This window comes from Carassius carassius, chromosome 16, assembly GCF_963082965.1.
Source record: "Carassius carassius chromosome 16, fCarCar2.1, whole genome shotgun sequence".
Classification (NCBI taxonomy): Eukaryota; Metazoa; Chordata; class Actinopteri; order Cypriniformes; family Cyprinidae; genus Carassius; species Carassius carassius.
Window position 1 is genome coordinate 13,063,105 of NC_081770.1, and position 26,054 is coordinate 13,089,158.

Sequence of the window (26,054 nt, forward strand, 5' to 3'; positions counted from 1 at the left end):
CCATTACTCCTGTCATCTCAGACTGCTCATTCTGCCAATAAAACACTGCAGGATCAACCCGTGACATTTTACCACCACTGTTCAGCATGAGTTCTTTGACCTTGTTGTACCAGTAGAGGGAAGCGTCTGCAAATCCATACACACATTTCTTTAGTTTCCACAACGCATTGTCCACGCCTGCTTCTGGTGGGGGATGAATGTAAATGTCTTTTAAGAGTTCCATTCCCTGCAAAAAAAAGCAGACTTAATATACATAGAATTCACTTGCTATTTGTTTTGACAAATAACAGCTATCAGCAGCCTGAGTGACTCTGATGCACATGTGGAAGAATCTTTTTGTAACTCATGAATATTGACTTCTTCAAAGCCTCTCGCGAGCTTTGGGAACAATACCATTTTAAGTTTACTTTAACGTACAGACCCATCTAGTAGAGATACATTTCTGACCCTTGTCTGTGACCTCTCTGTAAACATTATTATTTTGCCAGTTTTCAATCTCTTGCTGTTTAGCAGCATCAAAAGAGATGTCTTTGGTAATAAGTATATTACCATCTGTGTTCTCACATTCAGTGAGAAGATCATCAACAAGTGACATGTCTAAAGCTTCCTTCTGACACTCGCTGCCATTTAGTTCAAGATACTGCACATTGTACCAGATTTTATATTGCCCTTTTGCTTTTCCTTCTCTGCCTTAAACTCTGGCAGTGTGTTTAGTACCATCATCTCTGTTTGTAATTGTCACTGTCTGACCTGTTCTCAGTTTGACACCAGTGGAACCCACTGTATTAGTAGCATCACTCTCTGTCTCGTTAGTTTGTTTCACGTCTTCTCTATCATCTGTTTCTGTGTTTTCAGGGATTTGCACGTCTCTATTAACACTAATTTCATCATCTGAATTCTCTGACACATCAGTGTGTATTACGTTTTCATTTTCTTTACTATTTTCAGGAATATCAGGTAGCACAGGTTTATCCTCATCCTGTGCATTACCTTATTCAACCTGGACTGGTGAACTCTTACAAGAATCCCACCATGTCTGACAAACACTACAGAGCCATCTTGACCGAAAACTACAGCTGGGCCTTTCCACTCTGTACTGTCTGCTCGTTTGTAGTACACTCTGTCTCCTGTCTCATACTTTTCATCTGTATGCCTGAGCTGCTTTTGTAAAACTCTTCTTATTCTTTCTGAGCATTCCACCTCTGTGAATGCTCTTCCGGAAGCATGCAATGCTGCTAGGTGCTGTCCTACTATAGTACTCATAAAAGTGCCCTCTAGAGCTGGCAATTTATCAACCAAAACGGATGGAAGATTAGGACTGTGACCAAACACAAGCTGGTGTGAACTATAACCATGCACATTGAACATACTGTTTTTGGCCATTAGAGCCCAGTTTAGAGCAGTCTGCCAGCCACACCCGTTTTCCCTTTTCACCTGAATTTTTCTGCCATCTCTCTTATTTCCTCATTGTTGAACTTGCCACCGTTGTCAGTGTATACGAGTGAATGAAGGAGTTGACAATCTCCAAGACTTTCTGTGTTCTCACAATGTTTCCAGCGCTGAAGCGTGTGAAGTGGTCGATGATGTGGAGGTACCATATGCCAGGTTCCAGCTCATGTAGATCCATTGCCACCATCTCATTGTACTCTGAGGCTAAAGGCAAACCAACAGCAGGCCTGGGCTTGGTCCTGCTATATCTTTGACATACCTCACAGTCACGGATGATCTCTTGCAGAATAACTGGACAGTCTTTGTCAGTATTTCCAGAACTGAGGATGAGCCTCTGCAGCCGGTCTGCAGAGGCATGACCAAACTACTTGTGAAGCTTCAGGAGAATTTAACTCTTCTCTTTTGTAGACATCTCTGCTGTGACGACAAGGACTTCACTTTCATTGGTATTTGCTTCAGTATTACCATTTCTAATGTCAACACAATAGTGTCCCGAACTTGTGAGCTCAAGAGGCACTGGTTGCTTGAACATGACAACTCTGTCATTCTCCATGTCTAAAACAGTTCCTGCTCTTTCTAGAGCCATTTTGCTCAGCAGTAAAGGAATATCAACAGGAACAACTTCCGTTTCAATGTGACATTTTTTTTTGGTCCGATCTTAGCGGGAAGCTTCACCTTTCTGTTGGAGTGTACCACCTGACCATCACCAAACCTGAAAGGTCTGCAGCTTGAAGATTCTGTTTGCATCAGTTTGTTTATTTGGCTTTGGCTCAGGTCTTTCATGTAACTATCCAGCCACTTTTCACCACAGACAGTACATGTGCATGTAGTGTCAATGAGAGCTGATCCCAATGATTCATTTAGGAAGATCCCGGAGTCCATCATGACTTTTGTAAACAGTGTATTGTTACACTCTTCAACATTTTCATCTTTTGCTAGCTTTACCTAATTTCTCAGATAAGCACAGTCTTTGGCCCAATGGTATGTGCTCTGACAAATGACGCATTTTGTCTGCTTACCATATTTGTAGAGTGGTGTAACAATAAAACCTTCGTAATCATCGGGAAGAAGGAGGCGGGAACCGGCGGACAATCAAATCAAGACTTTAATTACAAAATAAAAACAAAACCGCACAACAGCCCCTCGCGGACGGCTGTTCCGCACAAATAAAAAGCAAACACAAAATAAAGTCCAGGCCTGGTCCTCTCTCGTCTGTCACTGTTGTTGCTCCGGTTTTATATCCCTCCATCTCCTCCGTGGGACTCGAGACCGGTGGGTCGAGCAGGTGTCGCTCATTTCCCAATCACTCCACCGGCCTCGGTCCTGCTCCCACGTCTCTCGGCCCCGCCCCACTCGTCACAAGTGGGTTTATACCATGCTGTGTCTGCCACTGTCTGCTCTGTGATGGGCCATTGTTCTGTCTGAATTTACCCGGTGGCCTCTGCTCCGTGAAAAATGCAGCATCTTGAGTCTCGCTGCCGCCGCTTGCTCCACCATGGTTTTTTTTTCTCCGAAAATCCACTTCAATGCTGACTTCATGGATGCAAATGTCAAATCCGTGCATGCTGTAAGTGCTAGCTGCCTATTCTTCTCCTCGAAACAAGCCGTGTCCAGGAGTTTAAATTCTAACACAGAGTCATGTTGCTCAAAGTCTATGATGTAGTCCGCCATGGACATCGCACTGTCTTTGGAAATCGAGTCAAAATGAGTGTACGCTTCATAAGTGTGGTCTTTTTCTTCTTGCAAGAATACAGCGTCCAGCTTAGCTAGCAAGATTTCCATACCATCGTCTTCGTTCAGATCGTTCGCTGGTATTTCCAAAGCGGTCTCTCTGGCTCGCACCTTGAGCCCCAACACCACCACGAGTGCCTGCTTCTTCTTGTCCAAGTCTGTAACAAGTCTCCAAATATTAATTTCACTTTTTTTCAGCACTCGTATGGTCAGGCTTTATCAAACTTAGGCATTACTCTATAGTTGGAAACTATCCTCTGCTACCATGAAAATAGCCACAGACACGACGTAGTTCCACAAAAAATGTTATTCCCCCTTCTCTTCCGTCCGAGCAAAAAACACACAGAACCAGCAAACAGTCTTGCAGACAGTCACGCAGACTCTCGCGATAATACATTCCCTCACACATTAAGTTAACACGCATCACAAGTGTGCATGTAATACTCATGGGAGTTGTAGTGTAGTAGTGTCATAATGCAATATGGCTTATGTCAGATGCCTTTTAAAAACACTACAATTATTTAACCCGCCAAAGTGTCTAGTTGGAGTCAATTTGTTACCCACCACGAGCAAAATCCACCCGCATTTGGCGGGTTGGCAGGTGTTAATGTCAAGTCCTGGTCACGTGACAAGCATGACATGTTGAGATGGAAACAGTAAGGGGAAACATTTTAAAATAACAGTTGCCTTAAAACAACTCACTCAGGGGGGACCATTAGAATATTTTAAACTCATCACTGAAAGGGTTAAAGTGAGTTTTACTTTTATAAGCTTTTTTATCTTTATTAAGCCAATTTTCGAAAAGTGTGATCATCTTTTGAGTCAAATTCTTACAATTAAGTAGTCAATAAGAATAATAAGCCATTTGAGCTGTTACCAAGCAAATTAAATCAGTATCAACAAAAATCATCTTTGCAATTCAGTGGAAACACAGAAGCTGCATCTGAAGTGGGATTTAGAAGTATTTACACTAGGGACGCTCATTTCAGTACATTTTTCTGACAACAGCTGCTTGTTATCCAACCATTAACCATTAACTGATCAAATTAGAATAATAAATTAGTATTTAATAAAAGTAGAATAGACAAGAATCTGTGATGATACATCAAAAAAACAAACAAATATTTTATTTTAACATGCATACAGCAGCATACAGCGCAATAGAGCAATTACAAATTCACACATCCTCAAATTGTCACGCACCAGCAGCGAAAAAAAAAACTGAATAAAATTCTATAAATAAAATAAGAATTAAATAAATAGGCCTAAACTAAATACACTATATCAAATGATTAACAAATTAAGATGACAAAACTAAAACACAGAAAATAAAACAAAGAAATCCTTCTATGCGCTTTGAAGAATGGCATAGTCATTTTCCCATCAGAAAGAAAAATATATAGCAGGCCTACCTCAGTGTACGTCACGTGCATTTTTTCTTTTTTCTTTTGAAGTATCATGTGGACATGCTGTATGGATAGACTGGAGCGCTGCCTATTAACTTTTAGACTTTTTAGTGTTAAATAATGCACGAGACAAGCAGAGGGGGTATTTTCCCAGAGTTCAATAAAATGGCTCAAGTGCCGAAACACTCGTCCATAAACATGGGGATTGAGTCAGAAAAAAAAATGTCCATCAGTAAATATGGAGTCAAAATAATGCTGTATATATACGCAAAAAAAAATAATGTATTGCAAAAAGAAATTTAAGTTTTCCAAAAGAAAAGTATTGAGGAACATAAATGTGGTTTTTGCAAACAAAAATAAAGAATTGCAAAACATAAATGAAACTGCGCAAAAGCAATGATTTTGCAATACATATTTTCCATGGTCATATCTATTAATTTATTTGCAACGCTGCTTTTATTTTGCATCTCAGTCTAGTTTGAGCTTGCAATACCTTTTTTTCCTTTGCGCTTCATTTTTCTGCGCGTCTCGCTTTGTGGAACTGTTTTTAAGTGGGGGTGGAGCCAATGGACGCGGGCGTGTACAACATGCCTCCGTGGAAGTGACGTCATTGGCCCTTGCATATAAATGCATCATTAATGCTGCGTTTCCACTGATTTTGGACGTGCATCCTCCTCAGTAGGTCAGACTGTGTGCATTAGTCTCGGGAGTGTGATGTCCGCGATGATGCAAATCTGGTAAATCTGCAAACATCAGCGTACTTGATAACTTCAGTCAGCTGACCATGGCTACTGCAGTTTTCCTCTCTGTATATTTACAATAAAACGAAATAGGATATCAAATACCACTGCCTCCTTTCGTTTTCATTTAAACATAATAACAGCTGCAGAAATGTTCTTAGTTCAGGGATATGTGTAAATATACAGCCATTACAATGAAACGAAATATTATATAAATTTCCCTTTTTTATTTTCATTTTAACATATAGATAAATTGAATACAGACCAAAGATAACTTGTTAGATTTACCCAAAAACGAATTATATTTTATGTTTAACCACTAAAGAGACATCAGAGCCAGCGGCACATATCAGAAGGTCTAGCCGAGGTGAGGCTACTCTCGGCGCATACATGATCACTGAGCTCCCGCTGATCGCGTAGAGCTCACCGTCTCCGAGATCAGCGAAACACATTTTTAAATAGGCGCTGTCTTTATAAATAAATCACAGATTTGAGTTTTAAACAACTACATTCTCGCCTGAAATACGTTTCATGAAATTACAGTTCATGACACAATAACAGTAATTTTGAAAATGATCAGAATAAATGGTTGAACTCAACCAATGCTGCGTGAACGCAACCAATCAGGATGTTTGGTGCCCAAGTCCCGCCCCCGCCAGCAGGGACTTTTTGAGGGGCATTTTTTTACCGGAACTTTATTTAGTTCCTGGTTCCTGCGGTGGAAACACACCAAGTACCAGGCTAAAGTCCCTAGTTCCTGGGTAAAGTTTCTGCGGTGGAAATGCGGCATAATTTATTCATTCATTCATATAGGCTAACCGTATATAATAATTGATAATAATATTATATTAAATAGGGCTATATTTTTTATTGTTATGCTTATTTCCACTTTCAATTCGTTTACATTCTGTTCATTAACATTCTGTGATAAATGAGTGTTTTCATTTACAAATGACAGGAGCGAATTATTCATTTATAATTATAGTATTTATTAGGATATTTGTTAGGATATTTATATAGTTATTGTTAAATTCATCCTATAAAGTGCACTTCCTGTCAAAATTATTGTCACATAGCATAATCAAAGCTTTATTGTCATGTCGGGCATTTACAGGTTGTTTGCGTTTTCCAAAAGCAACATTAAAACTAACAGTAACTCTGAACTAATGTAAACAAAGTACACTTATGTGCGCTGGCATCCTCCCACATGTTAAGCGATTTTAAACAAACACTGCTAATACACTTGCAGTTAACCAAATGAAATACACATTTTAGTGTGCACAGATAAATAAATGCCAGGTAACAAACACTGCTAATACACATATACATTTGTTAATAAAGTAAATAAAACGAAAACATGCATGTTTTAATGCTAGTGAATAAAAAGAAACGATCCCCTCGCAAACCTCTGCTCATCATGACAGGACCTGGATCAGTGAGCTGTGTCTCGGGTCGATGACGTCACTTCCAGGCAGGCATGTTGTACACACCCCCGTCTTTAGGGCTCCACTACTGTAAATACTCTAGTGGCCATTACACTACACGCATGAACTGTTTCATTGATATGATCCCTACAAAGTGTAATCTCTGAGCAGGGGAAATCCATTAAAGTTTTACTTCACTTGGGAACATTTATAGTATTCATGGATTTGTGCTACAACACGTCCTACAGTGTTTTCACATACAGAGAAACTTACTAGAGAAGTGTGACATAAAATACCTCTGTAAATAAATACAATTTAAATTCACATCTCGCACACTTTAATGCCCTTTGAATGGAACATTCACGATCGAATGAAACACTTTCATGTTGCTCAGAGAAGCATTGTAATTATTTTTGTTGGCGAAATAGAGCAAAAACAGGCAATATTGTGTCTAAAAATATGAATCAAATATTAACTTCTTGTTTATTGAACTGTTGTTTAGAATCAATATCACATTTGTAATCATGCTGCTTTTTGGAGGAAAAAATTCCACTTTTCTTGTGATACTGATTAAGTATTTGAAATTATATAAATAAAGCCTATACATTTTCTGCCCCCATGTCTTGAATTTTGTGATCATTCTAAAAGCATTTTAAAAGACTGAATCATGCAGTGAAAGAACACACCCTAAAGAGCATGCACACTGGTCTAGAATTCATCACATGCTTGCACTTTGTATGTGTGTCTTAATGGCTTTTGCGATATAGCCTACTCAATAGTGTCAAATCCGAACACTGTTAAAACAACAATTAATAAGTAAACATTCAGAGACTCGGCGTAATTCGTTTAGGGAATATCAAAGGCGGTAACGTAATACCCATGTTTTTTGGTTTTATGTCGAAATTACTGAGACCTGCAATCAGTTAAACTTAAATATGACTTAATAAATACAAAGTTCAGTACTCACCATGATATACCATAAAATCCATCTGGAAAGTATGTTTTGTTGCTCTTCAGCATTGGCTCTGCTCTCGCTCTCCCACCCACAGGAATTTGAGTTCACTAAACCAACATTTTATCTCAGGCACATGCGTACACTTGTTTTTTTGTTTTTTTGTTGCCGCATAGCTTGTTGGGCAACACATATTTTTATCTTCTGCTTGATATATTGGCTGAGCACAGTTTAATATGTTCAGTGAATGTAATTTTTTAATTTTAACTTTAAGATCTTCCGCTAAAAATACTACAATGTATTTTTGTACCAAGTCTGGTACAAACATGTTGAAACTACAATAAGTGGCTTTAACTAGTGAAACATTTAACTAAAAGGTAATTGTTTTAATGCAAAATTACATTTGTATTTATTCTTGTCATTTATTATATTTAGTGTACACTCAGTAGCATATTTTTCTCTTTATAGTGCCTCAATAGGGGTCACATTAACACAAACAGACAAACATATGAATTTAATTTGTTTAATAAATACTGTTTTGTAAATATGTACACAAGATCATTTAAATGTAACTTCTTTTCAGTAAAAATATAAAAAAAAAAAATGAAATGGTAACTAATTAGCAGTTTGTTCCATTGAACAGTGAACGTTTTTCCTCTTCTGTTTCACCTTACAGTGTAGATGAAGATCCATTGCCGAGAGCCCCTGATAAAGATCAATCAACAAATATCCCTGATGGAGTTCAATCCCCAGATACCCCTGATGAAGTTAATTCGCCAAAAGATGGATGTTTTATGTCATAATTTGAAATCGTCATGTGAGTAGCAGTAAATTTCAGGTGAGGATCCACAGAAGAGCTCCACTACTGTGTCTATGAGGAGAAATAAATCTGTGATAAATGTGTAAATGTGATCCATACGAGACTGTGTTAGAAACATATTGCTTTAGTATTCATGCAAATGATCATTTTGTTTTATTTAAAGGTGAAACAGAGGAGAAGAAGCTCAGATGTGTCTCTGGCTCTTCTGGCAGTTTAAGGCCAACAAATATAATCATATTTGTATTAAACTCATCCATAATGATTAAAATGTTTCTACTCATAAATGTGATTGTCAAGTACAGCACTTAAATGTATCAAAATATATAATGCAAGTCTACAATGTGAAATGTCCATGTCACTTAAAATATTTACATGATCCCTGTTATGTTTAATACACATTGATATTCTATGTTATTATATATTAAGTTATTTATGCATATCTGTTGCTATATCATATGCGTATCTGTGGATATCCAGTATATTTGTCAGGGTTACTGAAGGAGAGGACCCAAATGCAGAAGGAGCAAGGGAAGTTTATTAACAAATAAGACAAGGCACAATAGGAGGGAGTGGCGGTCCAGACGGTAGGGTACACTCTAAGAAATAAATCTGTAAAATAACAGAAAAAGTACTGGGCAGCTCATTACCCAGACTTTGTCCCGTAATTAAAAAACTGACATTTTCTCTTAATTCACAGTGTGCCCACAGTAAATAAAACAGAAATCTTCTGTTATTTAATGGTGTATCTATAGTAAAGAAATGCAGGACACTTTCTGTCAATTTAATGGTGTATCTATAGTAAAAATCAGAGCACTTTCTGTCTTTTAGTGGTGTATCTATAGTAAAAATCAGAGCACTTTCTGTCTTTTAATGGTGTATCTATAGTAAAAGTCAGAGCACTTTCTGTCTTTTAATGGTGTATCTATAGTAAAAACCAGAGCACTTTCTGTCTTTTAATGGTGTATCTATAGTAAAAATCAGAGCACTTTCTTTCATTTAATGGTGTATCTATAGTAAAAGTCAGAGCACTTTCTGTCTTTTAATGGTGTATCTATAGTAAAAATCAGAGCACTTTCTTTCATTTAATGGTGTATCTATAGTAAAAGTCAGAGCACTTTCTGTCTTTTAATGGTGTATCTATAGTAAAAACCAGAGCACTTTCTGTGTTTTAATGATGTATCTATAGTAAAAATCAGAGCACTTTCTTTCATTTAATGGTGTATCTATAGTAAAAGTCAGAGCACTTTCTGTCTTTTAATGGTGTATCTATAGTAAAAACCAGAGCACTTTCTGTCTTTTAATGGTGTATCTATAGTAAAAATCAGAGCACTTTCTTTCATTTAATGGTGTATCTATAGTAAAAGTCAGAGCACTTTCTGTCTTTTAGTGGTGTATCTATAGTAAAAATCAGAGCACTTTCTTTCATTTAATGGTGTATCTATAGTAAAAGTCAGAGCACTTTCTGTCTTTTAATGGTGTATCTATAGTAAAAATCAGAGCACTTTCTTTCATTTAATGGTGTATCTATAGTAAAAATCAGAGCACTTTATTTAATTTAATGGTGTATCTATAGTAAAAAATAAAAAAAACCTTAAAACTGTTCTGTACTTTTCAGTAAAAATAAAACTAAAGAATTTAGATAATAAACCTAGAGCAAAAATACATTTTACTTTTCTTTCATTTAATCGGTTTTCGGATCACCAGTAGTGATGGGAAGTTTGGTTCTTTTCTGCGAACCGGTTCTTTCGGACAGTTGGATTCAATAAACTGGTTGAAGAAAACGGTTCACCGGTTCTTTTGCGCTCAATGTAATGACGTCATTGGCGATGATTGCCTTTGATTTAAGCCTTCGGTTTACCCGCGCTCATAACACTAGCACAGAATAAGTACAGAATCAATCATCAAAAGAATCAGTTCGGTTCAGACGCTCTGTGCGTCGGTCTGCTTCACACTGAATCACACATGCGCAGTATCCTCCAATCGAGAGCCAAGATGAAGGAACAGCAGATCATAGCTGTATATGGATTGCCATTTTGAAATAAATTTAGTAGCAGAGCTACTGCAAGCGATTTTAAGTGCTGCAAATCCTTTGCTGAAATTTCCACGTCTTCGTGGAGAGAGCGCATCAAGGTTGCTTAGCAACGGCAGACGCCTCAGGGGCGCAACTGCCCGAGGAGAAGGAGAAAGCGGCGCGCCTAGCGTTTTCCATGCGTTTTTAGGCGCATATATATGCAGCGAGAGACCACCTCGCGCTCAACACCAACATCTTCACTGTAGTGGACCTGCGCAGTCAGAACGCTTGGCAAATCAATGTTAATCATTAACAAACTTTATAAATCGATTGGGATTATGGTTTGGATTGTCTGTCTGTCATTACCAAGCACAAATTTTCGAGAACGAGTGCGGTGAAACAAGATTCTAGAGTGGCCGCAGACAGGGGCGGACTGGCCATCTGTGTGATCTGGAGAATCACAGAACGGCCGGTACTCCAGGACGGCCCGTAGGCCGGCCCACCACCCGCCACGCGTGCAGTCATCACCTGCCCCCCCCCCCCCACTAATCTGTTTTACACTCCAGTACTGTAGGTGGCAGCAATGCACATTTAAGTTGAATGCAAGCTGCAATGGCTGTGGCCGCCAAGTAAGGAGAAGAAGTGGAAGAGTAGGAAGAAATGAACAGCAAAGTCATTAACGTTAGAAAGAAGCGTATAAAACAAACAAACAAACAATATGCATAATAATGCGGGTGCGGGTAAAAAATGGAAAGAAAAGGGTGGGGCTGAGAAGGCAAGAGAAAAAAAAACGGAATTTAGAGACTGAAGCCGCTAAATTTCCCAAACTAACTGAAATATATAGCAATATTTTCCTGCAGCAGCACCTCGCAGCAGTGAAGAAGTGAGCCAGACAGCTATGCAGCAACATGCCACCAGTGATGATGATGAAGGACAGAGAGATGAGCTGGTTCCACAGGCAGATCCAGATCCATGTATGGAACATGAGAGGAGAAAGAGAGTTACTTGCTAGGGATGATGTTAGGAAGTGATATTCAGGTTGCTACATTTTTAATGATTACAGTAGTTAAAACAGCTAAACTTCAACATTTTAGCTGTAAAATGGCACATGCAGTAGCTAATATTAAGAAATATGTTGTGCTTTTACTTTTTAAAAATGTTTGTAACATTACAGTTAATGCTTACAAACTTTGAAGATTTTGAATACAGAAGTTACATTTGTAATGGTGTATTTTCATTTAGATGTGGTATTATTATCTGTGCAGTAAGATTAATTAAATAATTACTGCATAAATTAAGATTAAGTAATACATTCATTTTAAGACCGTATGGAATAGTTTATATAATATGCTGTTATAACATGGCTCTAATGAACAAATTAGCAAAAGCATTAGCCTTGTTAAAGAAATATAGCCTACGATTACATGAGCATAATTTCTTAACGTTTAGCTGCGAATTGGAATTAAAAATTGTGAGCTAAACAATTAAAGAGATTCAAATCAAACCAAGGGTATCGGAATGGCCACTCAAAACATTTAAACTAGGTTTTTGTTTTGGGATGGATTCGTGAATGTGTCACTCACTGAGCGATCACAAATCGAAAGTGTTTTAAAGACTTCTGTATTCGGTTCCTGCTGCACACGACTGTCTGACCTACTGCAAGTAAGTTTGAATACGTCTGTGATTACATTTGTTTCATGTAAGTTCGGTTTAAATGTTAATTTATAATATGTATGCCTGTTCTTATGGTTGTAACACTTTTTGTTTCAACATCTGTTACTCGCTGAATTTCTGAGCTAGAGTTATCAAACATTTATACAAAGCACCCACATTTGTTCACTATGACATGTACCAATTTAAACCTCTGCAAGAATATCATAGCCCTTATAAATTGATGTCAAATATATGGAGTGCTTTTGTTACAATCTACCCCACTGAGAGGGAAGGTTACATACCGGGGTAAGTTGTAACAGTCAGAAAAAAGAAGTTGAACACTCAACTCCAGTGTACCGAGGTAAAGAATTTGTAGATCTACCAAAAAGCTGTGTAAATTTGTATGTGAGATTGTGACTATATGAATTTTCTTAACCAGATTTCTCAAACCAATATTTTTATTACATTTAATACCAATACCTTGAAATATTGGCTGATATATTCATTTCAGATCACTCCGCATTTCATGGGCTATAACTCTAAATATATTGGCTAGTATCACAAAATCACAAGTATTCCAAAACCAAACCTTTCCAGCAGGGGCAGTTCTTTCTTTCTTTCTTTCTTGCTTTCTTGCTTTTCTTGCTTTCTTTCTTTTTTACACTTTACACAGCTGTTTACCCTTGTCACTTAAATTTCACTGGCCAGGCGTCTCATTTATTAACACCATTCCACTTGACCACATAAATGTGTCTGCAAAAAAAGAAAAAAAAAATAGTTTTGAGAAACTAAAACTGTGTTTTACAGCATACACCAGGATGTGTGAATTTTTAGTTTCACTTGCAGAAGTTTTTTTCATCCGCTTGCTGCAGAGAGACATATCTGTACTGTCTTCCGTTTTGGAGGAGTAAACCACATCTCAAACCCCAGATATCAAATTGTGTTAAAAGTTCTGTTGTAAAAAAAAAAAAAAAAAAAACACATTAAAAAAATACTCGGTCTGTTGCACAGACATGAGCACTTAGCGTCTTGTCCACAGAAATCATCTATCAGCTAATCCTTGCTTAATCTTGTTTTGTCTCATTTACAGACTTGTATCACTTTTGCATGGAATTTTATATTTGTTGCATATCAAAAGAAAAAAAAAAGACTCAAAATTGGAACACTTAACCAAAGAAAAGCCTGCCGCAAAGGTAGTGTCCAGCACGTCTACAATAATCTTAATCATCAGAGTGGTCCTAAATTAAATGCTGTTATATAAACTAACACTATAGATCTGTTCTGGTATTTATTTCAAGCAATGTCTGTATTTAGCATCTGAGAGGTGACTGACTCAACTTTCTAATTTGACTTCTGGTCTTCATTGAGCATATAGGTGGCAGTGAATTTCTTACACTGGTTGTGCTGGTAAAAATCTCCTAGAGCACCAAAGTGTCCTAAAATCTGGAACACAGACATGGCTCTGGAGTAGGTGAAGGTTCTTAGTCTGGAACATGCAGATGAAAGTTCCCTAAAGTCATGGTTTGCTCACTGGATCTTAACCTTGTTGCAAATGTCTGTATGTCTTCTGCCTCTCTGGGCTAGAGACAAAGAACTTGGTCAGTCTGATTTGTCTCCCTTGGACGAAGACTCTGAACGTAGAATATCTCTTTCCTAGCAGGCTGGAGATTCAGATCATGGTCATATCTGTTGCTGTCTCAAAAGCTGGAGACTCAGAACATGGTATTTGTTATTGTCTCCTACTATGCAGGCCGGAGACCATCTCAGTAAACTTACATGATTCACAGGTTCACAGAGATCGATCGCCTCACAATGGCAAAAAGTTTACAATTATTTACTTATTAATTATCTTCTTAGTTGCCAAGATTGCACATTAGTTTTAACAGTTCTTGATTACAGGTATTTGGAGAAGTAAAATGCACTTTGTTCCAAATTTTTTATGCAAGTCACATTTGAGTACAATTTCAGTAAAATGAACATTTAGTTTTTCAAAGAAAGTGTTTGATTTAATTCTCATATATTTTTAGATAAATGGTTTCTCATATATTTTTAGATAACTGGTTTCTATCTCAAACGGATTGTTAAATAGTTTGCCAGGTCTTCTTGAGTAAAAAGGAAATTTCACAAAATTGTTGCAAAATGTTACGGTTGTCATCTTTTGAAAGACCGTTCTTCCTCCCCGTATTGCATGAGAACTGTGACTAGCTTAACAATGTTATTAGGTATATAATCTTAATATTATAATATTAAGGTAATATTAAGTAGGTTTTCCATTTATATAAGAAGACCCACCAAGCTGTTTAATAAACCTGCCTGAGATTGATTGAAATTACTGTATATAATAAATAAGAGAAATAAAATCTTTGAAAAAAACAAAAATTAAATGTTTTTAAAATCCTACTGATACAGTATGTCACTTGCATACCAAAATTTATTCTTGAGGCCCACATAGTGAAACCATTCACTCATATACCTAAACATTGGACAAGCACATTACATGTTTAAAAGTCAGTTTACTGTTGTAAAACAAACTTTTTGCTACATTACACACATCACTAAAAACAAACAGCTAATTTGTTTAATTTAGGAAACACTGCTATTTAAATGCCACACTCATTTACTGATGACATAAACATAGTGATAAGGTGTGAAAACACTTATATAAAGGAATTTGTTCATTTAGAAATTAAACTCAGTGTTTTGAGAAATCCATCCATCCATAGTAAACAGAATATGCATTCATGCCAAGTCATAAAGTTAACTATTTCTGAAGTGCTTCATAGATTATACAGTCGTGGCCAAAAGTTTTGAGAATTACATAAATATTGGAAATTGGAAAAGTTGCTGCTTAAGTTTTTATAATTGCAATTTGCATATACTCCAGAATGTTATGAAGAGTGATCAGGTGAATTGCATAGTCCTTCTTTGCCATGAAAATTAACTTAATCCCAAAAAAACCTTTCCACTGCATTTCATTGCTGTCATTAAAGGACCTGCTGAGATCATTTCAGTAATCGTCTTGTTAACTCAGGTGAGAATGTTGACGAGCACAAGGCTGGAGATCATTATGTCAGGCTGATTGGGTTAGAATGGCAGACTTGACATGTTAAAAGGAGGGTGATGCTTGAAATCATTGTTCTTCCATTGTTAACCATGGTGACCTGCAAAGAAACGCGTGCAGCCATCATTGCGTTGCATAAAAATGGCTTCACAGGCAAGGATATTGTGGCTAATAAGATTGCACCTAAAACAACAATTTATAGGATCATCAAGAACTTCAAGGAAAGAGGTTCAATTCTTGTAAAGAAGGCTTCATGGTGTCCAAGAAAGTCCAGCAAGCGCCAGGATGGTCTCCTAAAGAGGATTCAGCTGCGGGATCGGAGTGCCACCAGTGCAGAGCTTGCTCAAGAATGGCAGCAGGCAGGTGTGAGCGCATCTGCACGCACAGTGAGGCGAAGACTTTTGGAAGATGGCCTGGTGTCAAGAAGGGCAGCAAAGAAGCCACTTCTCTCCAAAAAAAACATCAGGGACAGATTGATCTTCTGCAGAAAGTATAGTGAATGGACTGCTGAGGACTGGGGCAAAGTCATATTCTCCAATGAAGCCCTTTTCCGATTGTTTGGGGCATCTAGAAAAAGGCTTGTCCGGAGAAGAAAAGGTGAGCGCTACCATCAGTCCTGTGTCATGCCAACAGTAAAGCATCCTGACACCATTCATGTGTGGGGTTGCTTCTCATCCAAGGGAGTGGGCTCACTCACAATTCTGCCCAAAAACACAGCCATGAATAAAGAATGGAACCAAAACACCCTCCAACAGCAACTTCTTCCAACAATCCAACAACAGTTTGGTGAAGAACAATGCATTTTCCAGCACGATGGAGCACCGTGCCATAAGGCAAAAGTGATAACTAAGTGGCTCGGGGACCAGAATGTTGAAATTTTGGGTCCATGGCCTGGAAACTGCCCAGATCTTAATCCCATTGAGAACTTGTGGTCAATCCTCAAAAGAAGGGTGGACAAACAAAAACCCATTAATTCTGACAAACTCCAAGAAGTGATTATGAAAGAATGGGTTGCTATCAGTCAGGATTTGGCCCAGAAGTTGATTGAGAGCATGCCCAGTCGAATTGCAGAGGTCCTGAAAAAGAAGGGCCAACACTGCAAATACTGACTCTTTGCATAAATGTCATGTAATTGTCGATAAAAGCCTTTGAAACGTATGAAGGGCTTGTAATTATATTTCAGTACATCACAGAAACAACTGAAACAAAGATCTAAGAGCAGTTTAGCAGCAAACTTGTTGAAAACTAATATTCATGTAATTCTCAAAACTTTTGGCCACGACTGTAGGTTGTTTCACACAGCAATTATCAAATTCCTAATTCTGCTGTAATGCAGCTATAAAAAGTCAATAGTGTCATTATAAACCTCAAGTCAGTTCAGTATTGATTAAATTCAGTTGCATAACTGTGTAAAATTTATCAGCTGTACATACATACTGTATTTAAAATGTATGTGTATATGCATTTATATATTAATGCTATGACAAACTCCATTGCACTCTGAACAAGCAAAAGACACCCAAGAGTAGTGTTTAACTTTTTTTTCACATTTGTGTGGCTAATCATTTTATGTTATGTATGTGTGTTACTATGCAAAAATATTATTTTCTCGAAGAGTTCAAATAGTTTTTTTTTTTTTTTAAGGCGTTTGCTTTTGCAAGATGTGTGATGTTTTCCATGTTGTGTGTGTGTGTGTGTGTTTTGTGGTTTTGTGTGTAGAGCTTAGAGAAATACAGCCATAGTTTCAAAAACTGTGTAGGCGTTTTGAAGAAAAAAAAACACACCAGTAAAAAGCTTAAAGGTTGAACAGACGATGAGGGTTATGAAAATTATTTAAGTCTTTAGATCATAAACATGTTTATTGAAACAAGTTAATTGAGAAATTAAGTCATTGGAAAACAGTTCCTGTAGGGTTTTTTTTTACACATTTGCACTTTTTTTTTTATTGTGATGCAAAAAAGAAAGTATTTTTAAACCAGACTTTTACCGATAAAGCCTAGCATGTGGATGTTAATTTATGTACTACAGGTTACTTTTAATGTAATGTAATATACTGTGAGTAATGATTAAATTACGAATGTTTCAGCACTTATTAATACAAATAATAATAATTAAATTTGACAAATTATACAAACTGCAATGCAGAAGATAGTTAAATTTTTTCCACTCAAATTTTTAAGCACAGTGTAAATGTATTTTCCCTAAGAAGTTTTTATGTAGAGCCATGAGTCAGTTAAACTCATAAAATGATTTGAAATAATTAAGACAATTTTGTTATTTCAATGTTTGTTTGTGACTCACTTTATTGTCTGTTTATTATATATGTAATGTTGTTTTTACAAACTTATAATTATTCAGTATTTATTTGAATAACTGCCCTGTTATTCATCTCAGTAACTTTGTCATCACTATCTTTAAACCTAAGCTGTTCAGCTGCAGTATGTCAAAGGAGCGAGGAAAGGACTCTCTGTCTGAGATGAGTCTCTCAGAGAAACAGAGGTAAGACTGAGTCTATATATGGTGGGGGGTGGGGGTTAGAGGTAGATGTGTTTCAGATAGAGAGAAAATTCCTATATTAATGTTTTTTTTGTTTGTGTGTGATAAGTGTAAGATCAGGCTCACATGTGTTCAGCTCTGTGTTTGTGAAGAGTGATTGTTCAAAAGGTCTTGGACCGAACATAAGGGACAAAACAACATCATCAAAAAAAAGGTATTTCATGTGCTTCTTAATATTGGTCACACACTGTTACATTTAACAGCAGTTCCCATGAGCTCCCGTAGAGGGCACTCCATCCCATGCCAGTGACACTACATTTCGGCCTCCTTTTCCCATTTATACCTCTGCATATGAACTTATCATCTATTGACACCAATTCCATATCAGCAGGACTATTAATCTCTCTCTCTCTCTCTCTCTCTCTCACACACACACACACACACACACACACACACACACACTATCAACTTTTATACTGACAAAACAACATGTTCTAGCCCCTAACCCAACTCTAACCCTAAACCTGCATCAAATAGATGAAGCCTTGATAAGCATGGTTGTTGTTTTTTTTTTTACTAAATGATTACAATAGATTTCTGTAATGTTTTTGCATGGAAGTGCAGTATTTAATTTTATTTTATTACATTTGCGAACAGGCTTCAGTGTGTAACATTAGATTCAGATTTCCAGACTTGCAGGGATCACAATGTCAAAGATCTCCTATGGATCTTCCAGGTAAGATAACACATTTACATTGTTTGTTTGATATTTCTAAGAAACAAATAAGTTATTAAGCAAAGCAATTTAATTCATATATATATATATATATATATATATATATATATATATATATATATATATATATATGTATGTATGTATGTATGTGTGTGTGTAGTCGTGTGTAGTTGTGTGAAAAAGTTAGGACAACCTATTGAATTTCATGGTCTCCCATATCAGGACACAATGAAATATTTAACGGTACTTGTCAGCTCTTGCAATTTGGCAAATAAAGGGCCCTAATTTAATGATCTAAACGCAAAGTGTAAAGCGCACGGCGCATGTGCACTCAGGGCGTGTCCAAATCCACTTTTGCTATTTTGATGACGGAAAAACGGTCCGTGCACCGGGGTGCATTATTGGAATGGGTTGTCCCTATTCTCTTAATGAGTAGTGAGCGTAACGTTCAATAAACCAACCAGCGTGTCATCTCCCATTCCCTTTAAGAGTATTTACATGGCAGAATTTGTTGGCGGAAAAGCTGAACGCTTCTCAAGCGTAGAAACTGATCTGATCGTGCGCAAAGTTAAAGTGCGCGAGCAGATCATCTACAGGACAAGCAGGAATCCACCAAAGCTCCACGCGATGAGTCAGTTAATGTATGTGTGTGTTTTGGCATGATTGTTCAATTAATTAGCCAATTTCATTCATCATTATAAGTAGTAATAGGCTGAATTGCAAATAGGTAGCCTAATTCTAATACATGCAATGACTATCCATCATTACATTTTTATATTTATGTAGCCTAAACAATAATATTATTTTACACTGTAATACTTTTGATTTTTAATATTTGGCATGTTTGTGTGATGCGCATCCCTGTGTGTAATAATCAAAGTCAACATGCACTGTGGACCCGTCCGGAGGTGCATTATCTACCAACGTGCTCTTTAAGTAACAAAATAAATATTACGCCATTGACTTTACACTTTAGACCAGGTTTGAGTTGGTCTATGGCACAGTCTATATTCAGCTCCTTAAAATAGCATTGCGCTAGCAATGCGCCTGAACACGTTTTTAGACCAGCATGCCCATGTGCGCACAAATGGGCGAAAATGCATTTGCTAATTAAACGACGTGGTGCTGGACGGGAAAATGTGAATGGCGCCGGACTGAAACTAGCAAACACACTTGCGCTGCGCCTTGCGTTGCATTGTGCCGGGTGTATGATAGGGCCCAAAACCTTAGATTAACAACAACAAAAGGCACACTGCACCATGCCTTAATTTGTTTAACAAATATAAAGCTAAAATGGAAAAGCCATAGGTGACATAGTTAGGACACCCTCACTGTTAACATAGGAAATAAGAGGTTAAGTAGCAGTCAGGCACTGCTAATCAGATACCTTTGATTAACTGATCATCAGCAAGTGTGAGCACCTCCATATAAGTAATAGTTTTGTCACTTTGCTGGTCTGGAGATTTCGGGCATGTGTTGACAAAATGCCAAAGAGGTAAGACATCAGCAATGATCTTAGAGAAGCAATTGTTGCTGCCATCAATCTGGGAAGGTTAACACGGCCATTTTCAAACAATTTGACAGACAATTCAAGACAGACACCAATCCTCCCTGGAGTGGACATCCCAGGAAATACATCCCAAGATCAGACTGTGAAATGCTCAGAGAAAATTCCTCCAGAACAATGTGAGAGACTGATAAAGTCATACAAAAAAATAATACATAAAGTTATTGCTTCTAAAAGTGCATCCACAGGCATTTGAATCATAGGGTGTCCTAACATAGGGTGTCACATTTCCGGCATTTCCGTCCTTGCTTTAGTTTTGTTAACCCTTATGCAGTCTTCGTTTGGGGTGTACACTCATTTATCACTTTTACCACTAGATAGCTGCTTATATAATCATACTGTAACATTATTGATAAAAAATGTTTTTTTTTTTTAACATAAATTAACATAATTTAAAGAACTTGAACTTTTCTGTTTGCAAATCCTTTTTATTGATTGATCTTAGGAAATATTCTAATATTTTGAGATACTGGATTTTGGAATTTCATGAGCTGTAAGATCTAATCAACAAAATTAAAACAAACAACCAAACATTTTGATTTGGCTGTATATCGGCATTGCTGTATTATATCTGTAGGCAGGAGGCCACAGGTTGTAGGTACAGCATGCCGATAGTGAAAGTGAAAGGGATATGACATGACATTCAGCCAAGTATGGTGACCCATACTCAGATTTCATGCTCTGCTTTTAACCCATCCAAAGTCCACACACACAGCAGTGAACACACACAAACCATGAACACACACCCAGAGCAGTGGGCAGTTATTTATGCTGCGGCGCCCGGGGAGCAGTTAGGGGTTCAGTGCCTTGCTCAAAAGCACCTAAGTCGTTGTATTGCCGCCCAGATACTCGAACCCACAACCTTAGCGTTACGAGTCAAACTCTCTAATCACTAGGCCACGACTTCCCCTATAATTGGATATACATATAAGGGGATATACAGGGGATATACATCCATATCTCAAGTCTATGAGTGTGATATTGCGTTCATACAACAGTTTGACACCATGAGTGTGTAAATACATTATAAACAAACCGTTTCTGTCAGACATGTCCGATTTGAGAACCGATGAGCTGACGATACTGCGCATGTGAGATTCAGCGTGAAGCAGACTGACACACAGAGCGTCTGAACTGAACTGGTTTTGTCTGAACTGAACTTATTCTTTTGATGATTGATTCTGAACTGATTCTGTGCTAGTGTTATGAGCGCGGGTAAACCGAAGGCTTGAATGAAGGGCAATCATCGCCAATGACGTCATTACGTCGAGTGCAAAAGAACTGGTGAACCGTTTTCTTCATCCGGAATATTGCATCGAAATGTCCGGAAGAATTGATTTGTGGAAAAGAACTGAACTTCCCATCACTACTGGTGATCCGAAAACCGATGCAACTGGTTCTTGACTCAAGAACAAGTCAGTCTTTCGTTCTTTATCTGGCTCGGCTCGGTGTTCATCTTCAGTGCTCTCTTCACAGCATTTCAGTCACTGTACTGTTTGAGTAAATGAATTACTCCGGGATATTGGTTTGTTTGAACTCAGAGGGAGTATCAGCCGCATTAAAAAAGTTAACAGCTTAAGTCATTTGTGGATTAATGCTGATTGGAGACGAGAACCGTTTCAAACAACTCAGTTCAATTTTGTGAACTGGTTCAAGAAGATACGGTTACATCAGATGATTCGTTCGCGAACCGGATATCATTGAACTGTTGTGTTTTGAACTCGCTCACAACAGACACAGAAGAGAAGACAATGCTGAATAAAGTCGTAGTTTTTGCTATTTTTGGACCAAAATGTATTTTCGATGCTTAAAAATATTCTAACTGACCCTCTGATGTCACATGGACTACTTTGATGATGTTTTTCTTACCTTTCTGGACATGGACAGTATACTGTACACACAGCTGAAATGGAGGGACTGAGAGCTCTTGGACTAAATCTAAAATATCTTAAATTTTGTTCCAAAGATGTGAATTTGGAACGACACGAGGGTGAGTTATTAATGACATAATTTTCATTTTTCGGTGAACTGACCCTTTAAGAACTCCAATGGACTGAGCAAATGGACCAAGCAATCATGATTACCTCCATCAGATACAGCATTCATTCTTCAGCTCAATCTCATATTCATTATAAAACATATAGTTTGAATGTCCGATAGGCTCGTACTATCCTTCATCTGTTAACAGTGTTGGGTGCCTACAAGCTGGTGTTTTAAAGTAAAAAATAACTGTCACAGTGTCTGGTTTGTGTTCCCTGGGTAACCACTAGATTTCCTCCTTCTCCACGGTGTCTGTCACCTTTTGAACTACATTTCCCACGATCCTTGTGTCTTTACTGCACTCTGCAGCTGTCCCTGGTCACTAATCATTGCACTCAGCCAATTCCCCATTAGCATTATCATTTCCCTGTGTATATATACCCTGTATGTTTAGTATGTGTTGCGGAGTCCTTGTATTTAACATGCCACTCCTGAGTTCTGTTCCTGCCAGTTTGTTTTGCGTCTGTTTTATGTTGGATTGCCATTTTGGTTTTGACCCCTGCCTGGAATGGATTTATGGAACGGTTTTTTCCTTAATAAAACTTACTGCAAGTGGATTTTCTTTTCCTCCGTTTTTTGTGTGGATCATGACAATAACTTCCTTGTTTAATACTGCACTTTAGTATTTTTTCAAAAAAAGTCTTTAATGCTGACTTTAAAAGTAGTCTCTTGTCACCATATAATGGCAGAATAATGTGACTAAAATCACCATCATGAAAACAAACACTGTTATTTAAATCTACTAATATATATCTAAAATATTATTTATTTAATAATATATTAACAACAGCAACAGCCATCACAAAAGTTGTTTTTGATGCAGCTCTATCTCTCTGTGTGTTTTTCTGTGCGAGTGATGTGTGCGGGTTTGTGTGCATGAATTAAATCAAACTGACTTGGAACTACCTGTGTAATATATATATATAGACTGCATATTTTTTTTTCTGTTAAAAATATATATATAGACTGCATACATTTTTTTTCTGTTAAAAATAACAGAAAATGTTTTTTTATTTACACATTTAATTTAAAAAGTATTGAATTTGAGGTGTACGATTAGGCTTATATTGTGTTTTGTTTTTGTTTGTTTGTTTGTAGGATCTTGAGGGCAAAATATTCACATTTCTTAAGAATCAGCTGGAGAAGTTTAAGAAACTATTACAAAAAGAGAACACACAATGCTGGGTGAATGACTTTAATGAGAATAGATGCAGAACCAAAGAAGCAGCTCTTGATCTCACACTCTACTTCCTGAGAGAGATGAAGCAAGATGAAGCTGCTGATATTTTAGAAGGTAAAAGACTCTGCCATCTGTCAGATTTATCAGTCACCTATGAGAAAAAATTGAGACTAAGAATTTTTCTCCTGTGTTTAGACAATCTGGTCTTCATTCATCAGCTGAAATGTGGTTTAAAGAAGAAGTATCAATGTGTGTTTGAAGGAATTGCAAAGCAAGGGGATTCTATACTACTGAATATCATCTACACAGATCTCTATATCACTCAGGGTTGTAGTGAACAGGTCAATACTGAACATGAGGTAAGACAGATTGAAGTGGCTTCTAGGCGTCATGAATCTCAAGAGATACCAATTGAGTGCAAAAATTTGTTTGAAGCACCTGAACAAGACAATGAGATCAGAACTGTTCTGACAAAAGGAGTTGCTGGCATCGGAAAATCAGTCTCTGTGCAGAGGTTTGTTCTGGATTGGGCTGAAGGAAAAGAAAATCAAGATATCAGCTTCATATTTCCTCTTCCTTTCAGAGAGTTGAACTTAATGGAAAAAGAAAAACAAAGTTTGATGGACCTTATAAATCATTTTTTCCCAGAAATAAAAGGATTGAACCTTACAAGAAGAAATAATTTTAAAGTCTTGTTCATCCTTGATGGATTGGACGAATGTCGACTTCCTCTGAACTTTGATGGTAATGAAACATGGCGTGATGTCTCATCACCAGCCTCTCTAGATGTTCTCCTCACAAACCTCATCAAGGGAAATCTGCTTCCTTCTGCTCTCATCTGGATCACCACCAGACCAGCAGCTGCCAGTAAGATTCCTCCTGATTATATTGACCGGGTGACAGAGATACGAGGATTCAGTGATGCACAAAAGGAGGAGTATTTCAAAAAAAGATTCATAGATGACAATCTGTCCAAAGAAATACTTGATCATGTAAAAAAATCAAAGAGTCTCTTCATCATGTGCCACATCCCAGTCTTCTGCTGGATTTCAGCCACTGTTCTCCAGAACATTTTGGAAATAAAAACAGATAATAATCAGCAAAACAATCAGGCTGATGACGCCTCCAAAACACTGCAGGAATCAAACACTGTAGACACTCCTAAGACTCTGACACAAATGTACACACACTTTCTCCGCTTTCAGATCCAGCAGAGCAGACGAAAATATGATGGAGATTACACACCAGATGTTTCCTGGGATAAAGATGCCATCCTTTCACTGGGGAAACTGGCTTTTTATCAGCTGGAAAGAAACAACTTGATCTTCTATGACACAGATCTGGAAGCCTGTGGTATTGATGTCTACACGGCATCAGTATATTCAGGCATGTGTACCCAGATCTTTAAGGAGGAAACAGGGATCATTCTTGGGACAATGTACTGCTTTGTTCACTTGAGCATTCAAGAGTTTATTGCAGCCCTTTATGCACATCTGTTTCTAGACATCAACAAGAAAAGTGTGTTTGTTCAATCCTCTATGGAACAGAAATCAACTGAAACCATGATTGAGTTGCTAAAGACTGCAGTGGACAATGCACTTGAGAGTGACAGTGGACATCTGGATCTTTTCCTTCGCTTCCTTCTCGGTCTGTCACTCCAGTCTAATCGACTTCTCTTACGAGGACTGTTGACACAGGAAGGCTGCAATGACCAAATCAAAAAGGAAATAGTTGAATACATCAAGCAGAAATTAGAGGATAATCTGTCTCCAGAGAGATCCATCAATCTGTTCTACTGTCTGAATGAACTGAACGACCAAACTCTGGTGAAAGAGATTCAAACCCACCTCAGTAAAGGTCTTTCATCTTCTGATCTTTCACCTGCTCAGTGGTCTGCTTTGGCCTTTGTTTTGTTGACATCAGAGGAAGAGATGGAGGAGTTTGAGCTTCAGAAATTCAAGAAATCAGACGAGTGTCTCATTAGATTATCAGCAGTCATCAAAACCTCCAAAAGAGCTCTGTAAGTCATTTAATATATTTTGTAAGGTTTTATCTGAAAAACACATTTATCTACAATCAAGTAATTTTTTATTATATATTGTATACAGTATAAAACTATATTTTAATAGCATTTTTTATATTGTTGTTTTTTTTTATTTAATGTAGTGCGGTGGAATTAAGATGTAATGCTAATCATTTAGCTTTAGCATTTATATGAAGAATGCCACCTTTACATTTATATATCACGTAGAACTATGTTTTTAGTAAAATGAAACTTATATTATTATTATTATTATTATTATTATTTGAAGAATTTAATGATCCTTTAGATTAAAACAATATACTTTAATAGAACATGTAAAAAATGTATGCAGTGTTTTATTTATTTTTTTGCTAATTTTCTTTATATCGTAACAGGTACAAAATATGTACTGTACTCAGTTCGGTATATGTGATCTGTGCTGGCAAAATGAACCAGAATTCGCACAAGCAAATTATGAGCAACATGAAAAAAAGTAAAACATTAACATTTTGAGCTTTTCACTAAGACAAATTTATTGAACCCTCGTTTAGTGATCCCATGTGCTTCATTTAGTAATTAACACTATTATATATATATATATATATATATATATATATATATATATATATATATATATATATATAGTTTGTAAAATACACACCAGGTTATGGAATTGGCAATAATGATCCTTACAAATATTATTTGAAGATATGTTTTATTGATATCATATGCACATTGTGTAGGTAACAATAAATGTACCATATT

General features: G+C 37.1%; 2 protein-coding genes across 2 annotated transcripts in view; both read left to right on the forward strand.

Moving 5' to 3' along the window:
- Positions 1-26,054, forward strand: part of LOC132159554 (uncharacterized) — a 1,375,546-nt gene that overhangs the window by 582,035 nt on the left and 767,457 nt on the right. The gene's annotated exons all lie outside the window — the stretch shown is intronic.
- Positions 17,677-26,054, forward strand: part of LOC132159263 (NACHT, LRR and PYD domains-containing protein 12-like) — a 32,070-nt gene continuing 23,692 nt past the window's right edge. The window contains exons 1-5 of the mRNA XM_059568798.1: positions 17,677-17,746; positions 17,853-17,957; positions 18,401-18,479; positions 23,185-23,380; positions 23,462-25,286. Of these exons, the coding sequence (XP_059424781.1) occupies positions 17,688-17,746; positions 17,853-17,957; positions 18,401-18,479; positions 23,185-23,380; positions 23,462-25,286 (2,264 nt within the window). The 5' untranslated portion in view covers positions 17,677-17,687. The remainder of the gene's footprint in view (positions 17,747-17,852; positions 17,958-18,400; positions 18,480-23,184; positions 23,381-23,461; positions 25,287-26,054) is intronic.